This window comes from Ovis canadensis, chromosome 15 (assembly GCF_042477335.2).
Source record: "Ovis canadensis isolate MfBH-ARS-UI-01 breed Bighorn chromosome 15, ARS-UI_OviCan_v2, whole genome shotgun sequence".
Taxonomy (NCBI): domain Eukaryota; kingdom Metazoa; phylum Chordata; class Mammalia; order Artiodactyla; family Bovidae; genus Ovis; species Ovis canadensis.
Window position 1 is genome coordinate 37780837 of NC_091259.1, and position 25584 is coordinate 37806420.

Genomic DNA, 25584 nt, shown 5'->3' on the forward strand with positions numbered 1-25584 from the left:
TTATTTCTCAAAGCTATGATTTATTCTGTACAAGGTTCCACTGTACACCACACATTCATCTCCTCTTGCTTACACGGTAAACAAGTGTATACACCAGCCCTTTGGCTCAGGTTCACAGGTCTTCCCTGGAGAAGGATGTCAGGCCAGTTAGACTCAGGGTGTCTTATTCTGCGGCCTCCTGGAAGCACTGGAGAGTTCTGCCCTCGAGGGGCACAGGCAGGGCCCAGCTGTGTGGGTGTGCAGGGTACGCCACCCACAGAGCTCTGGGCCTTGGTGCTGAACAGCTTTTCTCTCTGGGACAACAGAGTTTTGCCCGATGACTTAAGAGCAAAATCAAGCCCATGGGGAAGAACCATACAACTGAGGCAAGATGTCCCCAGACACCCAGGCTCCAGCTCCCAGGCTGAACTCCAGACTGATGCCAAGGGGAGCTGGGGGTGGCATGGGCATCCCTGAGAAACTCGGTCCAAAGGGCCTATGTCAGGAGGCTCTGAGAAGGGGGGTGGGGCAGGGAGGCTGGGGAGAAGGAGCAAGTTAAGGGGGAATAAATTAAAGGTGAGAGCAGCTCAAGGATCAGGGGCTCATGCTATCCTTCCAACAGCTGGGGAGTAGACCAGGGCTGGGTTAGAGGAAGCTGCGGGAAGAACTTGATACACTATCAGAAGAATTTCCTCTTACCTACTCTCCTCTTCACCTCTGCAGTGCGAAACGAGCCAGGGGCTGTGGATGTGACCCCAAGCTCCCTGGCAGCTCTGGACATGGCACTGGGGAAGAGGGAAGAGGCTGAGGGATATTTCAGGGAGGGGCAGTTACCCCCTGGTCCCCAAACACTATAAGGCACAATTCTTGGAGGCAACTAGATTCCATCCAAAACATTAAAAAAAAAGAAACAACAACCTGTCAGATCCCAGGTCTACTGTGGCTGTGCTTGGGCCTGGCCAACTCCCACCTAGCACCACTGGGGGCTAGCACTAGAAAAGTTGTACTTGTAGAATTAAAAAAAAAAAAAAATGACCATCACAACATCCCAGCTGTGAAGAGGTGTGAAAGAGAGCATCTCCAGTCTGAAAACTTTAGTTACGGTAATTAAAAAAAAAAGTTGGGCTTTTAAAAATCAAAAACAGCTTTTTTCAAAGACGTCCCCTCATCTGTCCCCCTGGAGTTAGCAGCCTTAAGAGGGCTCTTGGCTCATGGGTGTTTTTCTTGCTCCTGGAAGGGTGAAGTGGGGTCCAGGTAAAGACGGGCAGCGTTCCAGGAAGCAATCCTCCCAGCAGGCTCCAGAGGGTGCTGTGTTCTCAGGAGGCCGGGGCTGGGCCAAGGCCAGTGGGCCCGAGGACAAGGATCTTCTCCCCACAGAGGGCTGAGGTTTATCACACATGGGAAAAGAACCACACGCTTACAAATGCAGACATGAGAAGTCGAGGGCACCGTGCTGGCTCGGTCTGCGTCCTGCCAATCTTCCCTACCAGGCGGGGCTCGGGGGCACCGGGCTCCCCGCTCCAGGCTCTGGCCAGGCTGCAGCAACTCCTGCTCTGCAGCTTCACTTTCCTTTATTTTCCTCTTATTTGTCAGGACTTTTTTTTTTTTGCCTTTTTTGGTCTTTTTAAAAAAGCTTAGGTTGTGGGGCCACCACGGGGAAGGGAGGATGGGATGTAGCTCCTCGTTGCTACATGCGGGAGGGCGGACTGGCCAACTCGTAGAAGAGCAGGTAGGCGTCGCTGGTGCGCACTTGGCTGGAGGACATGGGGGAGACGCTGCGGAGAGAGCAGGACAGGTCAGCCTGGCAGCCTGGGGGGCCCGGGACGCGCAGCCGGGGCAGCATGAGGGCCCGTCTTTGACCTATCGGACGCCCGGGGCCATCTCCTTCTGGAGAGCCTTCTGCTGGGCAGTGCCACACCTCTGGGCCCTGGCCGCTACTGCGTGAGGGGCGGGTGCCCGACGGCCGGGAGCCCCGCCCGAGGCCCGTCTCACCTGGAGTCGTTGAACGTGTGCCACTCGCCCGTCACCGGACTCCGGCAGTAGGCTGTGTAATGGCCGCCCATGGTGGTTCCGGAGTGATTGGACACAGCGTACAGGTTGTAAACAGCGTGGTCTAAAGAGGAAGCCTGAGGTGTCAAGCCCCAGGGTGCCCCTTGGGCCCTCTCCTCCTGCCCTCCCAGTCCTGCATCTCCTCCCAGTTTCCACCTCTCTCTCCTCAGCCGCTTCCCGCCACCTTGGGGCCTCCCATCTGCAGCTCAGACACCCGTGCCTTGGTTCTGTGCTTCCAGCTCAGAAACGCTTACTGGTGTTTTCTGAGGCAAATTCCCTCAAGTCCAGGTCTCTTAGTGGGAAATTCACAAATGCTGTGAGCTTGCTGGTTCGTATCCTGGATTCTGAGAACCGCTTCAGATCTGGTGTTGGCGTGAGTCAAGGACAGAGTCAGAACAGGAGACACAGCCCCTGAGGGTGACTACACGTCTCAGGAAGTCAAGGAGGGGAGAGCCCAGCGAGTTTTCCCGTCCTACCCTGCTGGCCCTCAGCCGGCCCCCAGTCCTCACTCTCTAACGTCAGCTCTTGCCCTGACCATCTGAAGGATACGGAGCACCAAGATCTTTGGGAACCTCTGGATGGAGAACTTCTTTATACACCGTTTTCTGGCTCGGCAGTGACAGCACGTCTGAAAGATATAACAGGACAGAGCTGGGAAGGACTCATGTGTGAGGCCAACGGCCAAATGCAGCAATTCCTAGGCTGCTGTACCCCCAAGAGGGCTCCGGGAGATGCGCCCTCACTGCCACAGAGGGTGACGTACCGGCTTTTCATCGCCATCAAGCACGTCCTCTTTGGTGAAGAGCCTCATGCAGTCCATTAACGTCACCTCAGGATAACCTCGCTAGGAGAGAGAAGGGAGGGGTCAGAGGTCAACGAAGTGAAAGCGTAAGAGCAAGAGTTTCAGAACTGGGGCGACAGGGGTGCCTACCTTAGTAATGGGCAGAGAGAGGTCCCAAAAGGGATCAAAGACCGTAGAACAGTAGCCACAATCAGTGCACGTCAGGGAGCTCTTCAGCTGCCCAACAAAGAGATCTGGGGAAGAGACGGACACACGGTGCCTAAAGGCCATGGCTCCTTTCTCACTGCGCCCACCTCAGTCCCCTGGGGGCTGGGCGCTGGGAAGCTGGAGGGGTCCTGGGAGAACGGGCTTCTCACGCTCTGCTCAGGCCAAGCAAGCAGGGAAGGCAGGCAACCCACACCCACCCCCCTTGCTTGCACTCACCCCCGATCCGACTGTCCTCCCGTTCTAGATACTTTCTCCACATCTGGCGCCCCTTCTCATCGTCACTAGGACCCAGAGAGAAGAACGGAATTGGGTCAGACCTCAACCCCTGGTAAGTGTCAAGGCCTAGCCATCTAAATCCTTAATATCCAAAATTCTCCTGAAATCATTATCCCCAAACAAGTTCCCATAGTTCGGGCCCCAGCCCTCTCCTCCTACTTACGGCAGATGGTCGAGGTTTTCAGTGTTGGACTTGGGCCTCGCTGTGACCCGGTTCACCTCATTGTGCAGCCCGTCCAGAAGGAAGCGAAGAAACTCCTGAGCATCCTGCTGACTGAATGTGAAGAAAAGGGAGTTAAGCGACACCTCTGGTCCCTCAAGTCTGCTACTGCTGCCACCCACTCTGGGGGGTGGGGGGGACACGTCCCCAAGGCCCTTACTTATAGCCGACGAAGCGCGGTGCGTATCTCTGGATCTGGGTTTTGAACTCAGAGGGGCTCACCACGTCATTGGGGGATGAGGTCCATATGGTCTGGATTAGTTTTGCAAACTCTATAGGAAGAAGAAAAGGGTAGAGGGGGGCGTGGAGGATAGCTGAGCCATTTTCTCTATTCTGTAGAGTCCCAACAAAAAGAAGCCAGAGGAAGAGAAATGGGAGAGAAGCATGTAACCCTCGACTCCTACAGTAGCGTGGAAAGGTGTCCAGGGCCGGGCCCTCACCTTCCATGAGGGCCGTGTGTGCACGGCTGCTGTGGCTGAGGTCCCGCAGGTAGAGCCGCTGCAGGCAGTAGTCTCTCAGCTCCCGCGTGTTGCTCAGGCACTGTAGAATGGAGTTCATGAAGCACTGTGGGAGACCACTAGACGTCAGCAGTGGAACAAAGACCCCTGGCTGGCATGTCTAGTTACCTAACACTCAGAGCCCTCTGGTATACCTGGCCGACAAGTGAGCCTCAAGCCTCCCATAGCCTCAAGTTCCTCTTTCTGTAAGTCACAGTGTTGAAGTGAGGCAAATCCCCACTGCTGGCATGGGTGAAGTAACTGGTTATTTACTACAGAGGTGTACAAAAGAGTATCGGGCAGCTGGACAGAGTGGGTGGGAAGTGATGGATGTCCTGGGGGAGAAGGATCCAGGAAAGTGACTGAGGTATCAGTTAAAAGGGCGACTGCCCTTTAGCAGTGCTTCCTGCTTGGGTGGGGGTGAGGCAGAGCCCAGCAACTCTGTAAAACATCAGCCAGGAAGGACAGGTACCAACTGGCCTAGGGGGTAGGGAGTTAGCTGTAGCCAGCATCATCTCGTTAGACAGTCCCAGTTGAGATGGGACTGAGTCCCACCTTGGGAAAGAAGTTGGCTGGGGAGAACTCACCGTGTTCCCAAGGTTTCGAAGACCAGCCAGACCCTGGGCGCTCTTAGAATTCTATAAGCAAAGAACATGAGGCATATTCAGGCTGAAGGAAGAGGCCTGGCCTACGTTAGGTTCTCTCTGCAACGTTCTGCCAGTTGTAGCCACTAGCCTCAGGCTGCACACATGACCCTCTCTTCAACTTAAATCTACTTTACATTGTAGGCAAGAGGGGTATGGAATGCCTGTCATTTTCAACACATGACAAAAACATTCCTCAAGATTTTGCTTTCTTTTCTTATGTGGTTTTGCTTTCTTTAACTGACATGTAATTACCCCCCCATCCTTTATGTTAATACTTTTCATTTTCTGCCATATTGGAGACTGGACATTAGAAGCCAGAGACTAGGAATTCATATACCTGATTCTGACAGATTTCAGGTCCCAGATCCAGGCACTCTCTCAAATGACCTACATTTGTATTCTGAGATGTCTGATATCTAAAGCAGCTGTCATAATGAGCACTTCATGGAGCTCTTCAAAAGTTCAATGACAAAACATCTAAACTGAGTTTAGATCTTCAGCTGGGGAAAAGCTCCAGTTGGCCTGCCATTCTGAACTGCCAGAGACAGGTGGAATTCCTTCCAACTGAGCTCAGCTCCTGAGGGCTGTTTAGAGCCTGGGAGAATCCTCCCTGCCTGGTTCAGGTTTCAACATCCTGATCGGCCACTGGCTGGGAATCCTTCTGATGGCAGCTTGCGGCCAAGCAGAGGTCAGCACCTGGCTGAAGGTGCTACTCTTGCTCCTGTACTTCTAGTGGAGGCTGGTGAGGGGGTGGGAGAGTGAACAGGACTCCGAGCATTGTTTGTCCAGGTCTCTTGGCTAATCCTGGCCCAACCTCCAAGAAGTCAAATAACCTTTCGGCTCAAAGGGTTAAAGCATCAGCATACAGATGAGCCTGCTACTCTCTTTCTTGGGGAGGGGACCGGGAGCAGGCAACTCTGGAGCAACACTGGCTGGGGCATGCGTGGGGCCAGCTCAACCCTGATCAGAACAGGAGCCTGAAATAACTCAGCTAAAATTACTCATGCCGTGTGCTGTTAGCAGCTCAAAGCCCATGAGGTTGTCAGCATAAGGGGGTGGGGTGGGGAGAGGAAGGCTGAAGGAGGGCTTTTCTCAGGAATTGCCCTGCTGATCCCCCCTCAAGTAAGACGATCCCTCCTTGCCAGTTATTAGGTCTAACACTCACAGGTAGGGAGGGAAATACCTAAACCAGCAGGCAGACCTGCTGTCCACCTGCAGCTAGAAAGAAAAGCCTATTGGCAGCAGGTGGGGTACAAGCATCACTGAAGATCAGCAGTGTATGGTCCCAAACATGACATTTAAATCTTATTTTTATGACAATCTAAACCCTGATGTTCCAGTCAGTGGGCCACAGCAGAGATAATTCCCTGGACAAAGACCTTATCAGCGTTTGGAAGTAGACCTGGGGCTCAACAGAAACACTGAAGTCTGTGTTGCTCATTTGGAACTAAATATTAAAGCCTGCCCACACCTGCATACCTGCTCTTCCTCTCCCAGAATACCCACTCGAACACCTCTCTCCAGCACTGCTTTATCAGTTCTACCTCGCACCCCTCCCCCACCTGCCCCTCATGCCTCAGACCACATCTGTCTAAACAGACCACAGAAGCAAAGCATTCTACTGCTGGTGACTGTCACTGTCCACCAAGGTGGGCCCTCGACTGAGACAGCAGTCACGCAGCGCCAGTTGGGGGTGCGGCAATGGGAGGCTGGAGGCGTCTTTCTAATGAAGCATTCCTGTGGTGTTGACACTTCTCTCTCTGAACCAGGGGAGGGCAGGTCAGGAAGAACAGGTCATGATCGGGGTTACTATCCTTAAGAATCTAACCCTATGTCTGGCCTGGCTGGTGGAGGGATGCAGGAGGCTCCTTTAAGCCTTCTTCGCCAGGACCCTCTTAATTCTGGGGGTGGGGGCTGTGCCTTTGTCTAAAATTTCCTGAGCTTGAACGTGCCTGCCAATTTCCAAGCACTCTGTGTAGAAGGCGGATGGGTATAAGGAGTCAGGGGGTGGGAGTGGAGGGGAGAGCAGGGTTGTTCTCTGCCCAGCCAGATATTCTTCTGCCATGAATAGGAAATCAGGAGCTCCAGGGAAAGTCAGCAGTTTCCATTCCAGAGGGGAACAAAATGTCCCAGGAGTGACCTTTCTTACGGGGAAAACAATCCTACCTCAGGGCTGACAGGGAGAGGCCCAAACTGGAGAAGCTGGGAGAGACCCTGCACACCAGCCTCTCAGCAGAAGAAGGAAATGACTCCAGCTGGGCTGCTGGAGCTTAAGTTGCAAAGAGCTGAGAAAAGTTCGGGGCAAAAAGTTCCTTAAAATTAGCCATCAGAAAACCTAATTCGACTCAGGAGCAGCCATTGTTCTAGAAGGCAGGTGCCACCTCTATGGCCAGTAAACAGACAGTATTCACTGCCCACTGAAGGAGCGAGAGCCCCACTGCTATGCGAACATGGAGGAAACATCTGGGAACACGGGCCACAGAAGAAAGGCTGATGGAGGTTTGTGTCCTCACACTTGAGACCCCAGGAAAGGGCTTTTCCGGCTTACTTCACCTGTGCCATGAGGGTCAGCCATGAGTCCTGGCTGCAGCCAAGGAGCCTGGTGTGGCCCTGGCACGGGGCAGTGCACGCACTGCCAACACGGGAGCTTGTGCTGTTACGTAAGATCTGTCAAGCTCTGGCCCCTTCTCCCTTCCCCGAGGGGGCAGTGCCCAGCTTTTAGCCCCAGCATCACTCTGGGGCGGCTACATCACTGAAGGGATCCAGTGCCCACCGAGCTGAACTGGGGAGGGGAGGGAAGGGAAGTGAAGGGAAGGGAAGGGACGTTGACCTCTTTCCCTGTCTGCAACTCCTTTGCCCTTCGCGGGGTCAAAGGACCCCTGTTGTCCACCCTCAGGGAGAGGGCGTTTTGCGATGAGTGACGGGGAGGCGGTCCCTTTCCCACCGGCCTTTCTTGCTGGCTTTGGGCCTTGGAGGAGTCACACCCGCAGAGTCCAGCGGGCTGCCCGTTCCCTCACACCCCGAGAACTAGTCAAGGTTACGCTTTTCTGCACCTGTCGGGATAGGTGCCAGGAATTTCGAGCCCAAGAGCCACCTGGTGCTGGGGTCGAGGAGAGGGAGGGGCCAGGGGGACTTGGGGTGGGGGGGCAGGGACCTCAGCAAGGGGGATGGGGCCGCGAGTAAGCGTGAGATCACCTGGGGAGGGGGCATTCCTTGTCGGGAGACCCTGGGAAAGGAGGGGAGGGGGCTGGGAAGAATCTGTGCCTCGGCCGGGCGGGCGCGCGGTGGAAGGGGGCGGGAGGGGAGCACCCCGGTAAGGAGGCAGAACCCCAGCCCTCGGCGTGAGGGTCCCGGAAAAGGGCCCCGCGTACCTTGGCTTTGTTGAGCAGGAGCCCCACGAAGGTGGAGAGCAGCAGGGAAGGGGAGAGCGGGGAGCGCGGCCGCAGCTCCTTGGCGAGGGCGGGAAAGGGGGCGGCGGGGGGCTCCTCGGGCAGGGTTACGGTGTACGAGGTGCGCATGCTGGGGGGCGGGCGGCGGGCTCGGCCCCTCGCCTAACGTTGGCCAATAGGGCGCGGGGGAGTACCGCGAGGTCCCACGGCCCGGACGCCCAGGCCAGCGAGGCCGCCACAGCACGCCGTCCGCGGCGCCCGGCGGTAACCGCTCCGGCGGGCCGACCGCGCGCTCCCGCACCTCAACCTCCCCAGCACGAGCAGCCAACCGACCCGGCGCCGGCTCTCGCGCTCCGGCCGACTGGGGCCCCGCCGCCGCCTCGGGCCGCGCGACGTCATCGCCGGGGCGGGGCGAGGGCCCGGCCCCGCCTCACTCGGCCCCGCCCCCGGGCCCCGGCACGCGGACCGGAGTGAGGCCGCGCCCCCGCGCCTCTACCCCCGGCGCGGCTGACCCCAGCCCCCATCCGGGACCAGGCGGGCCTGCCCGCGATCGAGACTTGCAGTTCCGGGGGCAGGCCAGACCCGGGCGGGCAGGACCGGAGCGCGGAGCCCGGGAACCACCTCGGGGTTGGGACTCGGGAGAAACTGCTTTTGAGGCCCAAAGAGGACACGTCTCCAAGGCCGAGTATCAGCGGGTGAGCTTCCCCGAGGGCAGCGAAAGATTCCTAACTTTTGGAGGGCTGCAGATCATTTTGAGAACCCGATGAAAGCCCTGTACTCATTTTTTTCAGGAAAAAATGCACCCACGCGCAAACTTTTGCACAACATTCTGGGCGTGTGGGTGGGAGAGGACGACTCACGCCTTCTTGAAGCCCAATATCCACCCAGTCCGTGAGGGTAAGAGGACCCAAAGGTAGATTTCCACGGCTTCCGGACGAACTCCCCTCCTCCCTCCAGTCCTAGTTTGGCCCACTATCAAGAAAGGCAATGCCTAGATTTTTTACATGATGACAACAGGTCAGTGTTCCTTTTGGCCTCAGGAAGAAACCTTTTTCTGGCCTCATCTACCCAATTACCCAACTCCATCTCTCTGAGAATCTCAGATTTTGATTTGTTTTTGGGAGGTGGGAAGAAAGTCACAGCACGTGGGGAAACTGGTGCTCAGTTGGTGTGTTGGAGGGAGTGTCCTTCTCTGACCCTAAGGGCAGCCATGCTCGGAGATCAGAGGTCTCTGGGTTTTATTCCTGCTGCTCCACCCGTCTCACCTATCAGGGACCCACACAGAATCTGCCTGGAGAAAGTATCTTGTTTGGAGCTTGACGGCTATTTTTAGCCAGTATTTTTAGCATTTAAAAATACTCTGAGAGGCAGCAGTGTGTGCTGTTACTCATCTGTGGCCTCCTTCTGTTCCTCTTGGCCTGCTCATCCCCACATGTACACGCGCACTGCACACAGAACCACAGCCACATGGGGAATATGTCCAGGACACATGTGTGGCTGTACCCCAGGCCTCCCACAGAACAGCACTTCTGTGCTGTGGAGAGAGGAGCACAGTCGCCCCCGTGTTCCCGCCTCGGTGGTGGGAGGAGTGGGCAGGAGGCAGGGGTTTCAGGGCATCCTACTAGGTGGTAAGTGACATTAGAAGAGCAGATCTCCAGTCACTGTCCTTGCTGGGATCAAAGCTGGGCCCTGGACAAGATGCATGCTTTCCCTCCATGCTTCCTTCTTCCTAACCACACCCCTCTGAGCCAGTCCCACACTGTCTGCAGCAAGGCTTGCATTTCATCACATCACTCCCGTGCCCTGACATACCTGACTCTTCCAGCCAGTCCGGAAGCCTTAGGTAGACTTGTCTCTGAGGCTGTGGTCCATAGGCTGGATAGCACCATGGTTACCACCCTCACTCTTCTCTAATCCCCGCTGCCAATCAACCTGCTTTAGCACATGCCTTCTCTCCTTTAACAAAACTGTCACCAGTGAAGTACTTACTAAATGCCAGGCACTGCTGAGTGCTTTATATACATTATGCCAGTTAACTTGCATAACAACTCAGGGACAGTGACGCAGTAACTGTTACCTCTGTTTTCTAAATGAAGGATCTTAAGCCCTGAGAGGTCAAACAACTTGCCAGGACTGCAAAGCTGGTACATGGCGGTGTAGGGCTTTGAACCCAAATGGGTCCTACAGCAAAACCCATGCTAGTAACAACTACCAGGAGATTCTGGAATGCCCTTCCTGTTCTCTGTCAATTACCTCCTTGTAAATTCTGCTCAAAACTCATGTTTTCCACAAAGCCTTTTCTAATAAACTCCAAGTTCTAAACATTCCATTATTGCGTACTCTCGGTTTTCTAGCATTGTTTCCACCGTACCAGTTTGTCTTGGTATGTTTATGTTTGTCTTATACATATTTCTAAGACTTCTGTAAATGGTCTGAGCTTGGGTGTTGATTGTACCATTACATTGATACCTCAAGGGTAGGACTGTGAGCTCATCACGAAAGGGTGCTGGAAGACCAAGCGGTGCTGGAAGTCCCATTGAGCCTCAGAAGGTGGGGTCAGTCTGGGTTTGCGTGTTGAGTAAGTGATTTGCAGGAAGTGCTGTCAGGCGGCCACCCACTGGTGCGTTCGGCCTGTTTCCCCATGACGTAGGCCAGCTACCCTGGGGACATCATGGCATTCTGCCAGCCTGCTCTCTCCCTCTTTCCTGGGATGTAGGAGGTCAGGGGCATTGCTGGGATCAGGGAGGCCCAGCTGGGGAAGGCTCTTGCATGGGTGCCCTTTGAGAAGTTTGGTTGGAGAGATACAAATGGGGCCCAGTCTCATCAGGCAGGTGTGATGGCTGTTGGACACGGCCATGAAGAACTGTGGTGATTTCTCAACTAACCAGGACCCCGAGAGACCCTTTCTCCTCAGTGCCGTTTCCTGAAGTGGCATGGGCAAAGCAGACAGTCTTTGGGGATCTGAATCTGGCTCTGGCTCTGTGACTTTTTGCCTCAAACACACTGAGCTAATCTGAGCAGAACTCCTTGCTGGAGCCCAAGACTGCCATTTCTCAGACCCCGTGCTTGGCCTGCCTCCCCTGGCGGTATTTTCTCCCCTCAAATCCCCCCTGGCACGGATGGAGTATTTAAATAAAGTCAGGTTTGGTTGTGTGAAGACAAGGCTACAAATATCTTGCTTTCTCAGCTGTTAGTGGGCAGCCCAGTCCTAGGTTTAGAAACACGGCTTAAACCCTGCTCCTGCATGCACCTGCAGTTACCCACGCAAGATGGGACAGACTGGCGGCCTGACTGAACTGGTGGGGGCTCAGGGTCCTTGTTAGGGGTGCGGCTTTCAGCCCTCCAGTGCCCTTGGGGAGGGAGGGCCAGCCAGCTGGACCGAGGAAGGAAGGAAGCTCCTCCTTCCTGCATCACGCAGACCCCAGGAGGCCTAAAGCTCTGTGCTCCCTGGAGCCCCTGGGCAGTCTGGTCTGGACCAGCTGGATTCCAGAGGCCCACACACTTCCCTCTCTCGTTTATGTCTCTGTGTGGGGCGCCAGTTTTACGTCTCCATTGAGGTGAGAAGGTGCAGGGAACCACGTGGGCAGCTCTGGGCCCTGAACATGATGTTCATTTCTGCAGCAGGATGGTCAGTGGAGCGGCTCTCCCACAGGCAGGAACATTTTGCCAGGCTCGGATTAACTCCTGCCTTGCTGAGCCCACCCCCATACCACTTGAACTCACTCGCAGAGACATCCATCCAAGAGTGGGGGTGGAGGAAGAAGCAGGGAGCCTGGTGCTGGGCACCGATTGAGAAAATGAGCCTGGGTAAGGCGGCTCCACGGCCACCAGCCAGGTCGCAGTCCACAGCCGGTCTTCAAGGCCTGGAGACATTAGCGTCTTGCTGATTCTGACCACAAACTACAAACCGACTGCTCTTTCTTTCTCAGCAGCTAGGATCAGTCCTGCCATGGGACCCCTCTGTGTGACCTTCCTAGGCCGTGAGCACAGCTTCAGGCCTTCAGGAAGTTTGCCCTCCTCCAGGTGGCCGTGTGGGTGAGGACAAGCCCCAGGGTCTCAGGCTGCCAAGCTGGACAAACAGGACAGCAGGGATGCAGTTCAGTGTGGCCGAGTAAACAGTGAGAAGGTCAGGGACAGAGGGAAAGGTCACACTTCTCACCCAGGAGTCCTAGGACAGCCGTCGCTGTCCTCCACTTCAGATTAAAACTCCTCCCTTCCCCTCACTGCTTCACAGCAGTCAAGTCCAAAGTCCCACCCAAGAGGAGAATCACATGACCTCATCTTATATAATCTCCCTGTCACTGAACAGCTGGAACCTGAGGCTTTGTGAGATGAGTCAGCAGCCCCCCCAGGGGCAAATAGGATCTAGGTAGTCCAGGTGCCCAGGCCGACTGCTCCTAGCAACAGGTCCCAGGGCAGAGGGCAAGGGTGTGGGAGAGGTCGTGTGAGGGCAAGAGGCTGGGCCGGGCTTCGCATCTGAGTAGTAGGTGCCCAGCCCGTGACTTGTGCTCTGAAGGGCCCTGGGCCAGCTCCCAGCTCTTCTCAGGGAGAGGAGAGGGTGCCCTGGGCAGGGTGAGCGCAGGGCTGAAGCTGGCAGGCAGAACTACCAGGGCTCAGGGGAGAGAGCAGCTGGAGTGGGTGGAGCTGAGGATTAGCATGGATTGTAGGGGTTAAAGCGCAGCCCTGGCAGGGCTCAGTGGGAACAGCTTGTCCTTCCATAGGCCCAGGGGAGCAAGAGAGGTGGGGCGGAGGGGGATGTGAGCAAGTTGGGGGCTTGGACCCCTGGCTCTCTGCAGGGCCAACGCACCTGGCCTGGCTTGAAGCCCCCACTGTGGGTAGTGAAAGTTTTTTTTTTTTTTAAAAAAAAAAAACAACAACAACAATTCCGAACCAACATACAACTCCTCTGCAGTCTATCTGAAGAGGGAGTCTAGGGCACCCTCACTGCCCTAGGCTGACAGCGCACACTCCGTGGACTGGCATCTTGTTGGTGCTTAAGCAAGCCAGCCATGGATGGGAGGTGTTCAGAATTCTTGTCCCCCTCCACCAGTTCTTCACTCATGCTCAGCTGAGTCTGTGATATTCCAAGTTCATGTGGGCTGTTACTATTAACAGGAGGATTGAGTCTGGTTAGATCTGTTCTATTCCCCGTTGGTCCTGCTTCTTTTGACCTGTCAGCTGTCCAGAGAGCCCCGGGCCAGGGCTGCCTAGAGGAGTCAGATCTCACCCGGGGCCCTGCCCTAGGATGCACTCTCTCACCTTTGCTCCTCCCGGTGGTGGTCCCCTCCCCCCACTCCAGTCAGCTGCCAAAGGCCCCTTCTTTTCCCACAGCACCTTTTCCCCCTTGAGTTGAAGGCAGCTCTCCCATTGCATTTTACTGGTTGCAAATTCCTCTGCATCCATGATTTGCTTTGAACCTCATGACATCCCTGGGAAGTGGGCAGGGCAGGCATGACCATTCCCTTTTATGGGTGAGGCAACAGTTCAGATGAGAGGTATCCAAGGTTAAAGAGGCAAAGTGTTCTTCCAGCGGCCAAACTGTTCATCCCAGCCTCGGATGACCTTCTCCCTTTCCCATCACCTATGACACTGAAAAAACACCTAGGGCGGCCTCCTGGTGCAACTATTTTTAGAACTTACTTCCCCAAGCTTCCCAGAGGGCAGGGACCACAGCTCACACCTCTCCTGCACCAACCCCCCCCCCACCCCACCCCCACCACCAAGCACCTAGAAGGCAGAAAGGAGGACTGATATTGACCAAGCACCTACTAAGTGCCAAACCCTTTCACACCACAACCTTTGATTCCACACCAGGATCTCTGAAGTGGGAACTATGATTGCTTTCATTTTACAGAGCAAACAGGTTCAAAAGTTCACGTATTTCTCTAAGGTTACGCTGCTAGTAAGCTGAACACCATAAAATGAATGAATGAGATGGGAAGAGCCGTTGACGGAGGTCAGAAAAGAAACTGGACCTGGTTCTAGAAAGAAGTGGTCCAGGCCCCATGGACAGGGTGGTTCTCACCCCAGCAGATGTGATCAGCACCAGAAGCGAGGGTGAGGGTGGTGAGGGGAGAGGAGTGAGGTTAAATCAAGGTCTTACACCGCTGAGCCCAAGAGAAGTCTTTCCCAGTTGGTAGTATTGAGCTGACCAGGAAATTTGTTTGGGTTTTTCTGTTACAGAAAAACTCAGACGACCTTTTTCTTGAGGAAGAGCTCAGAGTGAAACACTAGCTCAGTTGTAGGGCTGCTGGTTACTCCTGTGTGTTGTGAGTTGTTTCTGGACAGGAAAAAAGGGATGTTACAGTGGCTGAGTTTGCCCTGGGTCAACCTGCCCAGTTCTCTGAGGTCCTCTTGCAAAACTCCCCTCAGGCTGGCCCTAGGGGAGGAGGTTGGGGCCAGGGTGTCTGCTGTGGAGACTCTAGGGAGGTTTGGGATCTGCCTGTGTGGGAAGGAGGCGGGCCTGCTTTCAGGGGATTGGGGCTGAGAATGGCTCTGTGGTTTAGTCTGTGGAGGGGAGGTTTTCACACCTCAGTGTGCTTGAAGATTACCTGAAAAGCTTGTGAAAAAGGGCCGGAGTCTCAGGCCCTATGTCCCTAGAGAGTTTGCCTCCAGGGGGTCTGGATGGGGCCCCCAGACAATTCAGCGCACAGATGATTCTGAAGTAGTCAGTCTCCAGACCCCACTTTTTAGGAACACTGAGCCCCATAAAGAGTCCTTCTGAACAAAGGGAGGGAGCCCCTCAGAAGCCTCGAACACCCAGGCCCCTCCATTGAGAGCCACTTTCTGATTGATTGCCCCTGAGATGAGCAACACCAGACCTGTGCCAGCCAATCACGCTTCAACCCAAGTATGTGTCCCCTGAGAGCGTGTCTCTCTCTGAGGCCGCTCTGTTGTTTGCCATCCCTGGTCCACTCTAGCCCTCCACCGTAGCCAGCCCTGCCTTCTCAGGGTCCGAATGTTCTGGGAGGCACCAGCTTTTGGATCTCCCTTGGCACTTCACAGGGGGTCCAGCAAGGCTGAGATTCTCCAAGCAATGGTATCAATTTGTCCTCTCAGGACCTTTAGTTTTGACAAGCTTCAAGGTCTGTGTCCCAAAGTGCCGCCCCTATCCTGTACCCCTGTTTCGTTTTTCTGGACAAGTCCCCTAAACAGCATTTCTCGCTATGGCACAGCTATTGTTTCTAAAAGACACGTGTCCTAAGAGTAGAAGGGTACATAAAGTAATGAAGATGACAACACCCAGTTCTCCTGCCCAGATGCTTGCCTGTCCTTCTGAATACCCACTCACATCCATCCATCCATCTACCCGCTCACTCCCCCGTCTATCCATTCATCCCCCCATATATCTATTCAACTCCCCCGTCCATCCACCCATTCAACCATCCATGTGATACGCAGGTGAGCCGAATGCTACACTGAGCTAGGTACACAGTGAGGGATCTGGAGATTTGATTTCTTTCTCCTCCTCTGAAAGCTCACCACCTAATGGGTAAACTGATGACTATACAAAAGGAAGATTTGTAGTCAGTGCCCCAGGAGAGGTGTGTCAGGGATCAGATGTGGGTGGGTCATGCCAGCCCTCACTCAGGTCTCCAGCAGAGCCTCTTCCCTTATTTGATCCCAGGCACATTGGAGTAGAAAGAGACTAAAGCCCTAGACAAGAAGTTCTGCACCATTTTCTCCAAAGACACACGAGAACTACTCCTGTCTAGACCCCTGGTCCGCAGCCAGGCAGCATCCGTCAGAGGAGAGATCCTCTTCTCCTGATGTCTTACGTTCCAATGTTAAGCCATGTCTCTGGACTCAGAGATAAAAGCCTGAGCAGGAGGAGAGATGCAGTCAGGGCCAGGGGGTCTCTCTTACCACAGGGCACACTGGTGGTCTGGGGGTCTCAGCATGCAGTCCAGGATGGGGCAGGGCCTGCAGGGGCCCCAGGCATGTTGGGTGGGAAAGCAGAGGATAAGAGTCGCAGTGTATGTGAGGGTAGCTGGGCATTTCCAAGAGCACTGCAGGGCCATCGTCGAGTGCACAGGTCGTGAAGTGCATTTCCTGGGGAGAGTGGGAGAGCCCCTGAGCAAAGACATCAAGCCACGAGGGCACCAGGTGTGCTGAGATGACTTCCCTGGTTCGTCCCCACCTGGGCTATAGGAACAGCCACTGTGAGGCCTGGGAAGGAAAACCTCTGTCTGCGATTGTCAAGGTGGAAGCCCTTTCCTCATCAGTGGCTTCCTCCCCAGCCCATCACCAGGTCCCCAAGGGGCAAACTCACCATGGTGTCTCGCCCTGGGGAGCTGGAGCGGCTGGACACAAGGGCCTGGCCCTTGCCCTTCTCCCACAGACTGTAACGGCCACTGGGTCGGTAGGTGGGGCTGAGGACTTCGGGGGCTCGTGAGGGAGGGGTCGGGGTGGGCACCTGAGGTGCGCTGGCCTTGCGCCCATAATTCTCCAGGTAGTCGGCCAGGTACTCGGAGCGGCTGGCTGCCTGGTACAGGCCCTGCAGGGCGCACAGCTCCTTGCGAGTTCGGGCCAGCATGGGGCTGCGGCCCAGGTTCCCAGAGTCCAGCCGGTAGCTATCTGAGGTCCGGAGGCTGGAGAAATCCCGGGCCAGGTCTGATTGACTGTTTGACTTCTTCTGGGTCAGGGTCACCCCCTGGTCGCGGGCACTGACAGGCAGGTAGCTGAGGGAGCTGGTGGTCACTCCATAAGGGAATCCACTGCCCCCACTGAGTCCACTCCCTGAAGGCCGCTCGCTGCCCCGAGTCTGGCTCTCGGCCCGTTTACCACCCCCGATGACGTCAGGTCTCAGCAGGGGGCGGCCTCTGTCATAGTCCAGGATGGAGGGGGGGCCATAGGTACGGGGACGGGTGAGATAGCTGGTAGGGGGGCTGGGCTTGAAACCCAGCTTCTCCTTCTCCAGGAAGGAGGCAGCCAGGTTGGTTCCATAGGAAGAGGGAGTGTAGGTGCCATAGCTCGGTTTGGTGAAAGGCGCATCTGTATAACGGGCCGATTCTGTGTAGCGCTTCAGAGTGGAGGAGAGCTGGGACATCCTTCAGGGCGGCACTCGGTGGGGACTGGGAGCCTCATGGGCTGAAAGACAAGGAAAGCAGTTGTCAGAAGGCCCTGCCGGGGGTCAGGCTGCTCCCACTGTGCCTGCTCTCCATTCCCCAGTGGCTTGACCTCAACCAGGGGCCACACTTGTCTGTTTCCAGGAAAGCCACTGGCCCACCACTGGGACACACCTCTGCATGTGCGTGTGCACCAGTGTGCAGGTCTCCACGCACCCAGGCATTCACACCTCAGGGAGAGCCCCAGAGCTGAGAGGCTTTCATAAACCACACGGGCAATCAGTCTCAGCACTGCTTGGACTAGACGCTCCCCTCAAAGCCCCCAGCCTGAGAGCGGGGACCGCGCCACTGCAGCCCTTCAAGCAACAAATAGTACTCCAGGGACTTCCCCGGTGGTACAGTGGCTAGGACTCCACACCCCCAATGCAAGGGCCCTGGGCTCGATCTCTGGTCTGGGATCTCCCGTGCCCCAACTAACACCTGATGCAGCTGAATAAACAAAAACAAAAAAGCCCCCAAGAGTATTCCAGCCCAAACCCCATCTGCTTCCTCTCCTTGGCTTCTTTCTGCAGGCACCCCTGAGATGAGGGATGCCACCGCCCTCACCCCCTGGATTAAAAACTGCTGGATATTCCAAGAGTTCAGATTGCTCCCCTCTTTGGGAGCAATCTTTTGGGAATCTTACACTGTTTAGACAGCATGACGTGAGGATCATTTAGTCAGATCCCTGATGAGGAACAGGAGGCCCATGAGACGAGGAAAGGGGCCTAGGTGTGGGTGGTGGTGGTGATGGGTGGCTGAGAGGAACAGTTGATCTCAGTCTCCAGACCCAATCCCAGAGTGCTTCCCTGGACATGGCCACCTGCTGCGGTGGGGGATCCTCGTGTGGTAGAGCCCTCCCTCTGCACTGACCTAAGCCTTCGTTTCTAAGTGGAGTTAGGGCCCTGTGGCCTCCCAGGGCTTCCCCTATTAGTACCCACAGCAAACCGATGGTGATAATGACTTGTGCAAAGGGGGCCCCCTAGAGGCTAAAATCCTGCACTGCAGGCAGCGCTCCTATTTCCACCCGCAGTCCTTGCAGCTGGGGTGGATCTGCTGAAGGAACACAGAACCTCTGAATTGAGTTTTCAAAGGCCGAATGGGTCGACTTTTTTTTTTTTTTAGTTTCACGTCATATATATTTTACCACAAGTGAAAGGGGACATTTCCACATCCATCATCCAATTGAACCTTCCCTCGGGCCTAGGGAGTGGACAGCCATGACCACGCTTTACATAGAGGACACCAAAGTGACCAACGTGAAACAGCTACAGCCAGGCCTCACCAAGGGGACATCAGATTTGGGAATCTAGCCCAGATTTCCCCTCTGCTGAAACAAGGGTGATCATCAGTTAGGTGCACTGCACCTGTCACCAGCCCGCACTGTCAAGCTCGCCTTAATTGTCGCTACAAAGGACTTGTAGCAACATCCTCCAACTGTTACTCAGACTAAATAGTAAGAGGTCTGCCCAAGCTGTTTTTCAGGAACTTGGAGTCAGCTGTGTCCAAGTGCATGCTCTAGCCAATTAAGACTGGTTAGGACATCCACCACCCCCGCCGGGGGCGTATGAGAGTGTCCCCTCGATGAAGGGTCATCCATCTCATGTTCTCCGTTGTACAAGTGGAAAAGTGCCACTGACTCGCCCAGGGCCACATGCTAGCAGAGCGAGGACTCGTGTCCATGTCTCTCAGATTTCCAGCCCAGTGCCCTTCCCGCTTTACCTCAACTCACCACCCCCATCAAGTTTAGGCTCATGTGGTGGCCCCCAGAGTCCCTCCACCACTGTAAACCTGCAGGCTTTATCTCTGAAGGAGCTGGAGGGCAAAGGAGGGGTAGGTAAGATCTCTCATTTTCCTTGAGGGTCAACAGGGGCTCTTGGGTGCTCCTGGGGTGGTGGGGTTGCAGAGCCATGCAGGACTCTCAGAGGAGTCTTGCTCCGTGGCTGACTAGCTTGGTGATTCTGCCCTAGTCACTGAATCTCTCTGAGCCCCAATTTCCTCAGCTGCAAAATCAGTATAGTAATCATCATTATGATTCCTACCTCACAGGGTTGTTGCGAGGAATAAATGAGATAATAACATGTGAAAGCTCTCAACAAAGACAGTGGTTATTATCTCCTCTCCCAGCCCTGCCAGGCAGCCCGGCTCCTCCCTTTGTAGGCCTATAATAATGTCGGGGCTGACTGTCTCCTGGCCGGGCCAGCCTCTGACCGCAGTCCTGGGCATCGGGGTTCTCCCTGCAGCTCCTAGTGAGATGAGTGGGTCGTGGGCAGAATCTAGCTGTTTGGCAGTCAGTGGCTCAGGAAGCCTACGGCCTGCCCTAGGCCGTAGCCCAGCTCATTAGGGCAGATGGGACCTGGTGCCAAGCCCCAAGTGCTGAGTGCCTGGCAGAGAGCTCTAGATACTCAGTCCATGTAAGGTATGGGATAGGTTGCAGAGGTGGGAGGTGAGCAGGTGGCACTTTTCATATAGGCCCCAGGACAGAACTTCCAGACTCTGCCAGAGACCTCCAGCCATTTTCAGTCCAGGCTGATGTCAGAAAGGCCTGGCCTATAAATGACCATCCACCCTTATTCCCATCTGGCCTGGCTGGGGGCTCCCTCAACCAGCCGTGTTCCCACAGCCAGCACAACTTTTACCCCTTTCTAGGAAAAGAGAATGGGAGGAGGGCCTGGTGCAGGGCTGGGGGAACCACAAGCTTCCCTCCCATCTGCTTAGCTTCCTGGGGTCCAGGGGAGGAAGGGGATGAAGGCTGAGGAGGCTAGGGGCGGAGACAGGCAGAGGCTCGGGGTGGGGGTGTGGGACCAGCCCTGCTCTATTTCACTTTGGAGAGCTCCATCAATAATTCAAAGTCACAGAGACTCCAGGTCCCAGGAGCTGGGCTCTGGGACACCGAGCAGCCGATCAGATATGCTCCCCACCCCCACAAGGGCCTGAACTCCTGCCTCCTCCCCACGGGTCTCTCTACCCCTCCCCCCACACGGGGGAATTGGTATTCTGCAGGCAGAGCCCCAAGCTTGCGATATCTCCCAGCCCTGCTGACGCAGAAGTGCTGGGGCCAGACAGGTACGGCGGACAGGGACAGATGGCCCTGGGATGGCCCACAGGTCGCCCTGGGCAGGATCGGGGCCACAAGCGGAGCCGCACCACCCGTGGGAGGGCTCCTAAACCCTGCTCTCTTGTCTGCTTCAACCTGCCAGACAACTGACGGGCCTCCCTACCGCTAACAGCCCCCTGGAAGCTGTCTTGTCAGTGCTGCCAACTGGCAGAGAGTTCCTCTGTCTGGGGAGAGGGTCCTCACTGCGGCTGAGGCCTGGAGCATGCCTGTCTTCTCCCCCAACCCCCAGTTTCGCTCTTGAGGACAGTGCCAGCACCTTGCAGGTGAGCAGACAGCTTGGGTTGGTGACCCTTGAGTTACCTGGCGTGGCTGTCCCTGGAGGCTGTAGGAGGCACCCTGGGCGGGGAAGCAGACCGGGGCCCTGGCTATAGCTCTGCGGCACAAGACAGGGACAGGACGGGCACTCACATGGCCGCGAGTCTCCTCGTTGCCAAAGGAACGGCCTGAACTGAATGGCTCTTTCATGGGGCAGTGGGAGGCCAGCTGATTGGCTGTGATCCCCCGTGCCCCTCCCTGCCCAGCGTGGGGCCCCTGCTGCCCGACTCCTTTCACTGTTTACCCAGAGCTGGCAAGTACAGGCATGCGGTTCCAGGCAGCACCTCCCCAGGTGCCCGCCACCTCGGACAGTGGGGCAGCCTTCCTGCCAGCCTCCTTGTCTGTGCAGGCTCGCCAGGGCTCTTGGCTCTTCCCTGTTCTGCCACGCTTCCCTTTCTTCCCTCTTGCTTTACTCAGTTTTCCCTTCTTGGGAGGTGTGGAGGGACTTCTCCTCCTGAAAGGACGAGGGAACCAGTTGGCCATCGCCCCGCCAGCAGGTACAGAGCACCCCTGGACCAGGCATCCCACTGGGTACTTCTTAGGTAGCTTGTCATTTTTTCAGCAGCCCAAAGTCCAACACTGAGACAGCCTTCCCAACGCCCCTGGCTTACAAACATCATTTGAAGTTTTAATTTTTTTAAACATTAAATTGAAATTCAAAATACTTTCATTCAAATAGACAAGAAATTTAAATAGTGAAACAGTCAAGTGAAGCGTTTAGCATTCATATTTCTGAAGTTATTAAAGCTTAAATCAGCACTAAGACTTCTGGGACACCGCATATTAATCACTCAGTTAATCCTCACGACTGCCCTAAGCAACAGGTGCTATTATTATGCCCGTGTGCAGATGAGGAAGCTAGGGTTTGGAGAGGTGGTGTGGCTCCCCCAGGGTCACACTGGGACTGGGACCTACCTGGGCTCTGTCTGCTAACGCCTACCTTGAAGCCAACCCATCGCCCCCTTCTCTCTTCCCTGGCCTTTCCCTGAGCTGGCACAGGCTGGGGTTCCTGCAGCATGGGGTGAGGGGGTCCAGGTGTCCGTCTAGGCAAAACAGCGTGGCGGGTACAGACTCCCAAAGGAGCTGCCTTTTGAGTTTCCACTGCAGGCAGATGAAAGCGAAGCCAGGCGCAACCTGAGCCCCGGAACAATGCTGATCTGCCGAGAGATGGTCCAGGAGGCCTCCATTTCACCCGTGATGCCAAGCTCCTGCATGTCCCCCGCCTCCTACCCTTGCGGCAGCTTGGCCCACTCCCCAGGGTACCCAGACTAGGTGAGTCAGGGCTTAAAATGAACCCTATCTTCCTGGGGCCACTAGCGCATTACATCAGCCACTGTCATTTCCTGCCGCTCACGTGAAGGGCTCCCTAACCTGCCCAGCCAGGGGAGGGACTTGCTCCCCAGGAATGCCAGGCACTCTTGGCCCCCAGGGTATGGGATGGGTGATGCCCAACATCCCAGGAGCCTTCATGGCCCCTCTCTGCCTAGATCCACTCTGCTGTCTGGGGTGAAGGCACGCCAGCTTCTGTGGCCTTGCCACTGCCTGGATAGAAAGCCCCCAGCTGGGCTTCAGACATAGACCTCAGCGGGGTTCAGTCCCTTTCCTCCTATCTGTGTCTGAGGTAGGTGAGTAGGGAATCCCAGGCAGTCCCACAGGTGCTTGGGAACCGTCATAGGGGTGACCTCAGAGCTTCCCAAAGCTGCTTGCTAACAACATCGGAATGAGGCACTGACTGAGACGGCTGACCTTGAAGGGTAAAGTGGGCTGACAGAGGGGCCCTGTCTCCATCTACACTTTCCCACCCACAAGCCCGGCTGCTGGGACACTGCCTAGACACAAGCGTCATCCCCTAGGTCGCGGGATGTCCTGGCAGGAGTGGAACATGTAGGCGGAGGGGGAGGTTGGGGTGGGGGATATTTGTGCTCTCACAGTTCAGGAGTTCTGTTTACTGCTCTCAGATGCCCAGGAGCCTCAGCCTGGAGCTAGCGGCTCTACCTCTTGGGCTGGCACCCTCTGACCCACCAGTTTAGTGCCTGATAGGCCTTGGCCGGGGGTCATCAAGGGGATTGGGTCCCTCTCAGTTTCTCTAGATCGCAACAGTTACTCAAGGGCTGGGACGGGCAAAAGAGGTAAAATAAAGAGACTGGAGATTAAAACCAGAATTCCGCCTGGAGGAGAAGAGGTGGGTGGGCTTAACGCAGTGTCTCTTCAGGGTTCTCCTTCATTTGGGTTGGGAGGGGGTTGGCATCTCTATACCTCCAAGAAAAGGCAAAGATATGGGGCCCCCAGGCAGTATTGGAATTCTTAAATTCTGTTTTCTAACCACGACTGTCCCAGGCACTCTCCTGGAACCCCTACCCCAGGGGAGAGCCCCAGGCTCCTTCCCTCTCCTCCAGGGCTTCAGCTTCCTCCTCCTGGCCTCCCAGCCCTTGGTTCTGCCCCTGGGTCTTGCCCACAGCACCTCCCAGGCCTGGTGGGGTGGCCTCTCACATGCTCCCCCAAACAGACAGGGATCCCTCAAACAGACAGTCCAGGGCCCTAGGGACAACGGCCCTGTGAATTTCGGATACCAAAGGAGCAGTTACCGACCTGTGTCCGGGGACACTGGGCAGGATCTGGGGGCTTCTTCCCCGGCAGGGCAGGGAGTGCAGTGGCGAGCCCAGAAGCAGGAGTCTGACTTGGGCCGGGTAATCCGGGGCTCAGGTTACTGACTCGATATATATAGTATCTTATCTGACCTCATGGAGATGGCTAGCTCCACTCGCTGGCATTCTGAGCCCAGGGAGAATTAAAGGGGCAGTGGCAGGCCCTCCCTCTCGAGGTGGGTGCCAGGCAAGGAGATCCTGGGAGACTGTTTGCAGGGAGCATTTTGAAATGGAACAGAAGGGGGATTCAAGGGGAAGCAGAACTGGAAAGAGGGTAGAGGGATGGGGGTGGAATTAGGCAAAAATATGGAGAAGGAGGTGTCAGTCACAGAACTAGAGAAGAGAAAGAAGCCCCAGTCCACCTCCTTTAGCTCTGAGATGGAGGAGACCTGGAGGCAGACAGCAGCTCCCTCAAGGACACAGAAGCAGGGAGAGGCAGAAGGGACCTCTCTCAGGTTTCCAGTTCAAGCTCTTTTATAATGGACTTCTAGGCTTGGGCTTGTATTCCAAGTCTTTCCTTTTTATTGCCTCAGAGACATTTAAGCGGTCATTTAAGTGGTCCAAACCTTATTTAGTCTTAAAACAGGAGTAATAATAATGATATACCTCATGGAGGTGAGGATTAAATAATGCTTGTTAATTTCCTGGCACATAGTAAGAGTTCAATAAATGATAATCACTACTAGATCGAATACTTCCACTTCTAATTAGTGGTAGCATTTGTCAGGTGAACCTTGCTAGTGAGAAAAGGTTCCTCCAGGCCACCCCGTGGGAGTGCCCTGTTCTCATGTCAGAAAACTGCCATAGTTTTCCGAGCTGATCCGTGTCCCATAGCTGGCAAGGCAAATGAGGCTTACCCTATTCCCAGATGTGCAGTCCACCCATCAGAGGAGGGCCAGGCCCACTTGGGCTCTTTCCTTCTCTACCTAGAAAAATATATAGCAAGTGTAGCTTCCCCCAGGCTACCAGGAGCAAGCCTGGCTGCTCTGGAGTGGTTCCACTCTACCTGGAGGAGTGTTCAGGATCCCGAGCCTACAGAGCCAGGCTGGCTGGGCAGGGTCACAGGAGGAAGGTGCAGGATTCTGAACCTCTCGGACCTTGGTGCTCTTGTCAGCTCCCAGCTGTTCCTCCTGTTTCTCGATGGCTCTCCCTGAGGACTGGGAGTACCCGGGATGGTGCCTCCACCCTGTCTCAGCAGAGACTACTGACTCAGCTCAGGTCCTGACGATGCACTTCAGAGGACGCCCTCGTCCCTAGCCCTCATTCCAGTCCTCATTCCGACTCCAGTCTGGCATCATCTACAGCATCAAAGGAATGGTGGCTGCTCCAACCCCAGCCCAACCAGCTCTCCTTTCCTCCACTGTACATGTCGGACTCTGGGGACCTATTCCTGCCTGTGCCTGGGGAGATGAGCATGGGCAGGATCTCCAGCTCAGTTCCATTCTAAGAGCGGCCAGGTCAGGAGGTAGATGCTCCTCCTTAGAGGACAGCCAGAATGGGCTTCCTTAGGCTGTTGAGTATAAGTTACTTGCCTTGGAGCATCGCGTGCCTGATTCTGGTTTGGGATTGGTGAGAATTTCAAAGATGCCTCTTTCTTGTTTGGGATTGGTGGAAAATCTACCCCTTTTCCACTTAACTACTACCCTCCCCCCCACCCCTACCCCTCTTTGGCAAACTGATCAGAGACAAGCCCCCAGGAGCTTTGAGAGGAGGGAGTAAGAAGGCTGCCACGCACACGTGGGGAGGGGTTTGCCAGGGCCCAGGCGTCACTCTCCGCCACATCCCACACAGGGCTCGGAGATGCGGTCCTGCCCAAGCAGCGTTTCCTGAGAACACACTGATCAGCACACAGATGGCTCTCCCTGGCACCCTGAGCTGTCGGCTCACACACACAACTGGCACCCACAGCTGGAGATCCTCAGCGCAGCTGGCACTTGCCCTACATTTCTAGTGCCCATTTTGCCCAGGCGGTCGTTGACACCTCACTCTCAGAGCCTCACACGGCACTGCCCTCCGTATCCCCTCTTCCCCAGTCTCCGACAGGTGGCACGTACCTGCCTATTCTCTGAGGATGGATGAGTCGAGCCGGGCACAAGCATGGAGCTACCGATGAGTCCCGGCTGGTACTGGAGCGGCGCAGTAAACAGCCGCTGACGCAGAGGGCTCCCTGGCCTCGGCTCTTGCCCGCCTCTACCCCACCTCCGCCGGGGGCCCAGAGAGGACCTCCCCGGGAAATCGGCGCCACCCAGCGGGCTGCCGCCTCATTGCGCCCGGGGCCGGCAAAGCCACACCTCGCGTCTAGCGTCACTGAGACGCGTCACGGCGATTGGCTT

General features: G+C 55.7%; 1 protein-coding gene across 5 annotated transcripts; it reads right to left on the minus strand.

Moving 5' to 3' along the window:
* On the minus strand, positions 1-25551 carry USP2 (ubiquitin specific peptidase 2). 5 transcript variants are annotated; one of them, XM_069554621.1, is made up of 14 exons: positions 25306-25550; positions 16339-17156; positions 15933-16118; positions 4618-4668; positions 3974-4097; positions 3694-3805; positions 3477-3587; positions 3254-3318; positions 2960-3063; positions 2792-2872; positions 2578-2656; positions 2283-2390; positions 1972-2092; positions 1-1754 (listed from the first exon to the last, which is right to left on the minus strand). In XM_069554621.1, the coding sequence occupies exons 2-14, from the start codon at positions 17113-17115 to the stop codon at positions 1667-1669; spliced, it is 2007 nt and encodes a 668-aa protein (XP_069410722.1). In that variant the 5' UTR covers positions 17116-17156; positions 25306-25550; the 3' UTR covers positions 1-1666. The 5 variants fall into 5 exon arrangements, with proteins under 5 accessions (XP_069410722.1, XP_069410721.1, XP_069410724.1 ...); XM_069554620.1 differs by lacking the exon at positions 25306-25550 and adding an exon at positions 23196-23300; XM_069554623.1 differs by lacking the exon at positions 15933-16118 and having other exon boundaries at positions 25306-25551.
* Between the last annotated feature and the right edge of the window lie 33 nt (positions 25552-25584).

Coding starts and splice junctions, on each gene's coding strand:
- USP2 (XM_069554621.1), bottom strand. CDS start 17,115: ATGTCCCAGCTCTCCTCCACTCTGAAGCGCTACACAGAATCGGCCCGT. Junction 2,873..2,959: donor TCTCTCTGCCCATTACTAAG/GTAGGCACCCCT, acceptor TCTCTCTCCTAG/CGAGGTTATCCTGAGGTGAC. Junction 1,755..1,971: donor CACACGTTCAACGACTCCAG/GTGAGACGGGCC, acceptor CTCTCTCCGCAG/CGTCTCCCCCATGTCCTCCA.